Source organism: Gekko japonicus, unplaced genomic scaffold, assembly GCF_001447785.1.
Source record: "Gekko japonicus isolate JY-2015 unplaced genomic scaffold, Gekko_japonicus_V1.1 scaffold3999, whole genome shotgun sequence".
In the NCBI taxonomy this organism is placed as follows: Eukaryota; Metazoa; Chordata; class Lepidosauria; order Squamata; family Gekkonidae; genus Gekko; species Gekko japonicus.
Window position 1 is genome coordinate 34,180 of NW_015174372.1, and position 8,465 is coordinate 42,644.

An 8,465-nucleotide genomic window follows, 5' to 3' on the forward strand; every position below is an offset into this window, starting at 1 on the left:
GCACGGAACGCTGTTCCCTTCCCACCGAAGTGGCACCTATTTATCTACTTGCAATTTCTTGCTTTCGAACTGCTAGGTTGGCAGGAGCTGGAACTAGAGACGGGAGCTCACTCCGTCATGCGGCACACTCGGGTCTCGAACTGCTGAACTACTGACCTTCCACAGCCTGCAGTTCAGGGTCTTAACCACTTGAGCCACCGCAGCTCCTATCAGCCATGTAGAACATATTATATAAATGGCTGAACAGGCGAATGTGGCAATCAAGGGCCCCACTTCTCTGCTGCGTCTGAGAGAGCAAATCCCGCTGTATTCTTCTTCCACTCAGAATGAGTCATGGGGGTGGTGGTGGTGGAAATAATCCAGGCTGTCCCTGTGATCAGAACCACTGTGGTTTGGGACCGGGCCACAGGAGTTGCTTAGACCGAGGTGCCCCCTCGAGAGCCAGTTTGGGGTTGTGGGTAAGAGCGGCAGGCTCTAATCTGGGGAACTGGGTGCAGTTCCCCACTCTTCCACTTGAAGCCCGCTGGGTGACCTTGGGCCAGTCACAGTCCTCTCAGCCCCAAAAATAAACTTAGCGCAGGCTGCTAGACAATCTTCCGATCTCCTGGCTATCCTGTACGCTGATTAATGATTGTTAGGTGCCCCTTTGTGTTTGGGGCAGGTACTTAAAGGTCTCCCGCTGCAGGTCCTCGGGAGTGCTTTGTGTGTGGAGGCGTTGCCACTCAAGAATGCTCGGCGTGCTTCAAGGACAAGATGTTTGCCGACACGGGTCTGAAGCAGTACTGCATTCCTGCTGCCGACAGGTACCCCCTTGCTTCCTGGCGGGAGAAGGTGGAGGGGCGGGGCTCTAGATTCACACCCGCTTGGCCTTGAGACTTCTGCAGCGCCAGACAGGACTCCTTCTCTGGAGGCAGTCTGGACTTTGTCGATCCCAAGGCCAGCGTGCGTCTCGGGAACTGGCGTTACATTCTGAATGGACCAAAGTGTCTTGTGACTTGAGAGTTCCGGTGAGCTGCCTGTTTAGAGTGTGTAGGGGAGGTATTTCCCCCGAGGATCTGGAATCTGTTTTGAGGATGAAAAATGAAAGGGTCCTTGATATTCTGCAGGAACTCAGTACCAAGCTCTGCATGAGATCTGTTCTCAGACCAGCGAAAGGTCCGGGGTGTGAGCTTTCACGACCTGCTTTAGCCCTGGCCTGGATGGCTCAGGCTGGTCTGATCTTTCAGATCTGGGAAGCTGAGCGGGGTCAGCCTTGAATCGTAGAATCATAGAATGTTAGAGTTGGGAGGGACCTTGCGGGTCATCCAGTCCAACCCCCTGCACTCTGCAGGAGCATAGCCGAAAGAGAGCCCTACAGCATCTCCGAAAGATGGTCATCCAGCCTCCGCTTGAAAACGTCCAGCGAAGGCGCGTCCACCACCTTCCGAGGCAGTCTGTTCCACTGCTCAGCCACTCTGACAGTTAGGAAGTTTCTCCTGATATTTCTCCCTGGTAATTTCCACCCATTAGTTCTAGTCTTGTAATCCGGAGCGAGAGAGAACAGATCTGCTCCATCTTCTGCATGACAGCCCTTCAGATATTTGAAGACTGCAATCGTGTCCCCTCTAAGCCTTCTCCTTCTCAGGCTAAACAGACCCAATCCTTTCAGCCTTTCCTTGTAAGACTTGGATTCCAACCCTCTCGCCATCCTGGTTGCCCTCTTCTGGACACGCTCGAGCTTGCCTTGGTTAGTTACTTGGATGGGAGACCCCCCAGGAAGTCCAGGGTGGGCTACGCAGAGGCAGGCGACGGCCAACCACCCCCGAACCTCTCTTGCCTTGGAAAGCCCCACGAGTCGGCTGCCACTTGACGCCCCTTCTCACCACCACCAAGCTTTTATACCCTCTGAAAGAAGACGGGTGGCCCTGTTAAGTCTGTCTGCAGCAGTAGAAAAGAGAAAGAGTCACGAACCACCTTTTATTTATTTATTTATTTATTTTATTTCACTGATACCCCGCCCTCTCCGCAAGCGGGCTCAGGGCGGCTTACATTGGGACAGCTGTGCAATAAAATACAACAGGATTAAAACAATTAAGGCACCAAGTGCAATAAAAAATAGGACAAGTTAAAACAATTAAGACAAAAACTCGCATCTTGCAGGATGCATTAGCAACTAAAATACTCACTCCCTGTTGTGTATCGCGGTGGGATCAAAGAGGGGGGATGCTAACAGAATTTAAAGGCTAACAGAATTTGTAGCAGGGGAGGAGCTTTCGTCAGGGGACTTGGCTTGACAGCAGCACATGTGAAAGGGATCTGGGTGTTCCGGTTGATCACAAGCTAAACATGAGCCTGCTGTGCGATGTGACTGCGAAGAAAGCTAATGCAATCTTAGGATGCATCAACAGAAGCCTTGTGTCCAGATCACGGGAGGTGGTCTCTATTCTGCTAGGGTCAGGCCTCACCTGGAGTCCTGTGTCCAGTTTTGGGCACCACATTTTAGGAAGGGTGTTGACAAGCTCGAGCGTGTCCAGAAGAGGGCAACCAGGATGGTGAGAGGGCTGGAATCCAAGTTTTATGAGGAAAGGCTGAAAGAGCTGGGTCTGTTTAGCCTGGGAAAGAGAAGGCTTCGAGGGGACACGATTGCACTCTTCAGGTATCTGAAGGGCTGTCATGTAGAAGATGGAGCGGATCTATTCTCTCTTGCTCCGGATTGCAAGACTAGATCTAATGGGAGGGAATTACAAGGGAGAAATGTCAGGAGAAACTTCCTAAGTGTAAGAGTGGTTGAGCAGTGGAACGGACTGCCTCAGGAGGTGGTGGATGCTCCTTCGCTGGACATTTTCAAGCAGAGGCTGGATGACCATCTTTCGGGGATGTAGGCATGTAGGGCTATCTGTCAGCTATGCTCCTGCAGAGTACAGGGGGTTGGCTAGATGACCTGAGAGGTTCCAACTCTGTGATTCTGTGAGTCACTGCTCACTTCTTCAGATACAGCCAATAACAGATAGAGCTGTATCCAAAGCAGTGAGCAGCGTCTGACAGAGTGAGCTTTGGCCCACAAAAGCTTACATCCTGATCTTTAAGGTCTTCAGTTTTGTTCTTCTGTTATGGACTAACACAGCTACCCACCTGGAATGACGCTCATGACTCCAGGCCAGTTTGGCTGGAGATCCTGGAGGTTTTTCTGTCATCTTCTGGGCGTGGACCAGCGGTCACTGTTGTTGTGTGTGTGTGTGTGGGGGAGGCATTTGTGAATTTCCTGCCTTGTGCAGGGGGTTGGACTAGATGACCCTGGAGGTCCCTTCCAACTCTATGATTCTGTGATTCTAATATTATGTTATGGTGCTGGGCCATGGACGTGGGTCTGGCGGGGCATTTCCCTGCGTTGAAAGGATTTCTGCCGAAGTGTGAATTTCTTGCCTCTCCCCTCTCATCGCAGCCCCCAAACCCAACCCCCCCCCGCTGCTTCTTGAGATGGGGGGGCTTCCAGGAGTAGCATTCCTGGGGGCATTTGGGCTTCTATGGGAGGGGGAAGGCAAGAAAGTTGCATTCTGCAAGCAGAAATCCTCCCCCCCCCAACATTCTATTGGATCCCGGTTGTGATTTTCCACCCTACTGATTTCTGGGTCTCTTTACTTATGAGATCAGGGCAGTGCACATGTTATGCCCACTTTTAAAACGTTCTGGAGTGAGGATAGTGTAAATGACATATATTCCCGTATCTTTGTATAATAATCATGTTTGTTCTCTGTATATCTAATAGCCAAGTTGCCCCCCTCCGTGCGGATATCTAAATCCGCACGTCGGGGGCACTTGGGGTGGGGGGGCAGAGAGATTTTCCTGCACATCTGGAGCAGTCCCCAGGTGTGCAGAAAAATCTAAAAAGTTGGAAAAAAATATACAGGGGATATTTAAATCCCTCCCAAAAGTAAAAGCGCTCCCCGCGCATGTGCAGAGAACGCTCTGGCCGTTAAGGAGGCTCAGCGGGCCCAGTGGCTGGGAGCCCCTCGGACCTCACCGCCGGAGCCAGAGGGGGAGTGGGAGAAGGATTGGGAAGTCCACGTGCCTCACCACTGGTGCAGGGGGGGCGGGGAGAAAGATTGGTGGGCCCGGCGGCTGGTTGGGGGGGAGAAGGTTTGGTGGGCTCGGGCCTCGCCGTTGGTGCGGGGCGGGCAGGGGAGAAGGCTCACCTGTGGCTGCTTCCCCCTCGATGTGGATCTCCTTCTCCCCCCCCCCCCCCCGTGAGTATTGTGGGTCCCCGCTTCTTGTTTCATATAATTTGGAGTGCTTTGGCACGGGAGAGGAGGGAGGGAGGAGAATGGAGGCCGGAGAGGTTTCAGAGCTCTTAGTCTCCACGAGGACTTGGAAATGGTTGAGAGGAGGCAAAGCTTTTCAGGCTAACCGTCTTTGCTCCAAAGAGCAGATCCTGAGCAGATGTGATCTCTGTAACACACACACAGAGAGAGCCAGCATGCCGACAGCCTTGGTATGGAGGGCGTGGGGTTTGGGAGCCCGAACGCGAATGGAATCTAGGCCATAGTTTCTTCGCCACAGTCTCTGTGGGACCACAGCCAGCTCTCCGGCAGTCTCTTGGGGAACTTTGCCAGCCTTTTGACTCTCGCTCCCCCCATCCCCCCCCCCCCCCGCGTTTCCAGGCTCATTCTCATTATCAGCGCAAGACGCATCAGCCCACCAAGCTACGCATCCCGGAGGGGTTCTGTCGGGGGGCCCCTCATGGGAGCGTGCGAGTGCCTCGGGAGAAAATGGAGCTCTTCGCCGTCCTCTGCATCGAGACCAGCCACTACGTCTCCTTCGTGAAATACGGGCCGGAGAGAGAGAACTGGATGTTCTTTGACAGCATGGCGGACAGGCACGGTGAGTTCGCCAGGGGCTGTTTGTGTGTCTCCCGGGGCTGGCGCCTGTTCCAAAGCTGGGCGCCTGCAGGCACCCGCGTGTCTGGAGCATTTCAAAAGGACTTGGATTTGGGGAAGGAAAAGACGCCGGTTTAGAAGCCATTCAAGCGAAGCGGACGGCCTGTCTTGTCAAAATTAAATAGTCATTACCAGGGGTCATTCTGTAGAAAAAGAGGTGCAGGAGCTCATTAGCATAACTCATTAGCATAACTTATTTGCATACACCACACCCCCTGCCATCACCGGAAGGGTGTCAGAAGGCAACACCCACTGCTAAGGCTCCACTGGACTCTTTTGTATTGCTAGCTATTGGAGGGGGGACGTGCAGATCTGTCCTCACAGAGGAGGGAGAGCCTGTACCTGAATAAAACTAGGCCTTAAAGGTGCCACTGGACTGTTTTGGGCTGGGGGGAGCTCTGCAGCTTACCTGGCTGCTTCTTGCTCTGACTGAGGGCTGCTGGGAGCATGGGGTGGGGCTTGTTGCATGTGCCCGCCCCCTGGGCTCTTTACTGCCGGAGCTCCGCTCCTGTGCGCTCCTGCAGGAAATGACCCCTGGTCATTACAAAAAAGAGGTCCCTGAACCAATGCTCCCTCTAAACTGTGGAGTCCAGTGAGCAAAAATTCTACTTTGTGAGTATAATGTATCCAGTTCCGACCGCGTGGCCAGTTTGGGCTCCACGCGGTCAAGCGCAAACGTCGAGCTTCGCTCAGGGAAACAATGGACTAAGCGGATCCTAGCCCGCGCCTATCCGAGGACTAGGTTCCCGGCCGACAGCCTATGGAACTCTCGGCCACTGTAAATAACCTATTGGGATGTGGGGGTGTGTTCTGGGTGGCGGTTTCACGGGGAATAAAAGCCGGCCTGCGAGCCGGCTAAGGTGGTCTTGCTCTTCACTAATAAAAGTACGTTAGCTGAAATCACTCGTCTGCCTGCGTACGTTTCAGTGAGCGACTGGCATTAAAGTTGTGAGCAAATCATTTGGCTTCTGCATCAGTTTGCTCTGGAGCCCCATCCTTCCTGAGCATGTATGTATGTATGAGCCGGAGGCTAAAAAACGGAGCTGGCTCACAATAACTCAGCTTGGAGGGAACACTGCCTTGAACACAGAGGATGCTGGGAAAGATGCAGTCAGGGAGACGGGCTCCCTTAATTTGGAGTACTGAATGACTCTGCTGGCCTTTCCGGGACTCTGCCAAAATGACAAACTAGGCCTTTGACCCTTGTCAGCGAAGCCTTCTTGGGAAGCATTTTTTCAGGCTGGGGTCTTCCCCCCGGCTTTTCTCTGACTAATCAGCAGCTGTCAGAGATGGCTGGTGACAGATTTCTTTCCCAGGTCCACCTACCGGCACCGCTGCCTGCTTGGCGGCTGCCGCTGCTCGCGCTCCATTGGCACAGCCCACATTCCTGTGGCAGAACAGGTCTCCTAGCCAGGTACGGGGCTCCGTAAGCAGCCTTGCTCCATGAACGCGTCCAGTCGGCACCTCTCATTCTCAGCTTTGTATTTCAGCCTGGTAATAAATAATAATAATAATAATACTTTCAATTTATTAATCGCTTTCCCCAGTGGGCTCAAAGCGATGTACAGTTACACAGTTTAGACACGGGTCTAACAATGTTCATAGGGGATAGGGAAGACAACATATATTCATTTAATTGCACACGCTGTCACTGCATGGTGTAAATGGCTTCTAGCTTGGCTCAGTCATTTTCCGAACGGCTGCTTGTCGATGAGGCTTCAGGACCCGTATGTCAAATCGCCACACTGCCACTGCCTGCCTGGAAACATCCACTGCAGGGATTTTTGTAGCCGAGAAGTTCTTTCGCCTTTTCCAAGCCTCGACCAGGACATCCCGACCATCAGCTAACACCCTCCCACAAGGGAGATTGGTGTGCCCACCCTCTCTAAGGAGTGGTTCCCATTTTATCTACTCGCCGAAGCTTTCGAATCGCTGGGTGGACGATGAGCTGGGGACGGCTGGCTGCTCACACCAGTGCGGGGCTCGAGCTAACACAGTTCGGATGTTAAGACAGTGGGATATACCCACTGTGGTAGGAGGGGGGGTTCAAGGAGTGCTGCTTCTACTTTGTGCTGGGCGGAGAGGGGAGGGGAGGCTCCAAGGGAGGGGCAGGCTGCTCTTGCAGCGGAAGATGTCTGTGATGGAAGCAGTGGCTGCTCAGGTTAGGGTGGAGTTGGCGTGACCCACAGCTCCGATTCCAAGTCAGGCTGCAGGCACCAGGAGCAGTTGCAGGAGGTGACCGTTCTTGCTTGCACTGGGAGAAAGGGGTAATTCTTGTTGAACATCTAGGCATCTCGGTGACCAGTGTTCCCTCTAAGGGGAGTTAGTGTGAGCGAGCTCATGGTTTTTTAGCCTCCGGCTCACAGGTTTTTGTCTTCGCTCAGGATAGGCTTGCCAAGTCCCCCCGGGGGGTGGGGAAACCCCCGCCCCAGAGGCCCGTTCCCCGCTGCCACTGGATTGGTCCCTGGGGGGAACTCCACCCCGACGTGCACGTCACCAGGAAGTGACGCGGGCACGCCGGGCACGCTGGGGGCGGGACCACAGTCATCCGAGGGAAAACTCTATCTTTTTCCCTCGGATGATCGTGGCCTCGCCCCCAGCGTGCCCAGCGTCGTCACGTCACTTCCTGGTGATGTGGATGCGGCACACGCACGCACTCCGGGATCGACCCGGGAGTCCCCCGCTCTGGAACAAGGTGAGACTTGGCAACCCTAGCTCAGGAAGGGACGGATCCAGAGCAAACTAATTTAAATCGCTCACAACTTCAATGCCAGCAGCTCACAAAGTAGAATTTTTGCTCATAAGACTCCACAGCTTAGAGGGAGCATTGCTCGTGACCTCCTAGTTTCTGGGCCCTCAGGCCTGTCTCCTTCTCAGTTTGGTGCAGTGCTTAAAAGTGTGGACTCTAATCTGGGAGAACTGGGTTTGAGTCTCCACTCTTCCACATGCAGCTGCTGGTGTGACCTTGGGTCAGTCGCAAGTTCTCTCAGAGCTGTTCTCCCAAGAGCAGTCCTTGAAAGAGTTCTCTCAGCCCCACCGACCTCACAGGGTGTCTGTTGTGGGGAGGGGGAGGGAAGGAGATTGTAAACTGCTCTGAGACTCCTTTGGGTAGTGAACGGCGGGGGATAAATCCAATCTCCTCCTCCTCCTCTAATAATAGGTCCACTCTCCTTTCACTGCCATCTGGGTTGGTGGCTGTCACCACATCCTGTGGCAGCCAGTTCCACAGTTTACATACTGTGCGAAGAAGTATTTCCTTGTGTCTCCCACCCTTCAGCTTCAGCAGATGATCCCGGGTTCTAGTATTACTAGTGGATGATCCCGGGTTCTAGCCAGTTTGGTGTAGTGGTGAAGTGCGCATACTCTAATCTGGGAGAACCGGGTTAGATTCCCCCACTCCTCCACTTGCACCTGCTGGTGTGACCTTGGGTCAGTCACAAGTCCTCTCAGAGCTGTTCTCTCAAGAGCAGTCCTTGAAAGAGCTCTCTCGGCCCCGCCTGCCTCACCGGGTGTCTGTTGTGGGGAGGGGAAAGGAAAGGAGATTGTGAGGCA

General features: G+C 53.7%; 1 protein-coding gene across 1 annotated transcript in view; it reads left to right on the forward strand.

The window, feature by feature from the left end:
* Positions 1–8,465, forward strand: part of LOC107121438 (ubiquitin carboxyl-terminal hydrolase CYLD-like) — a 37,774-nt gene that overhangs the window by 28,912 nt on the left and 397 nt on the right. Inside the window, exons 12-13 of the mRNA XM_015424346.1 lie at positions 686–803; positions 4,638–4,857. Of these exons, the coding sequence (XP_015279832.1) occupies positions 686–803; positions 4,638–4,800 (281 nt within the window). The 3' untranslated portion in view covers positions 4,801–4,857. The remainder of the gene's footprint in view (positions 1–685; positions 804–4,637; positions 4,858–8,465) is intronic.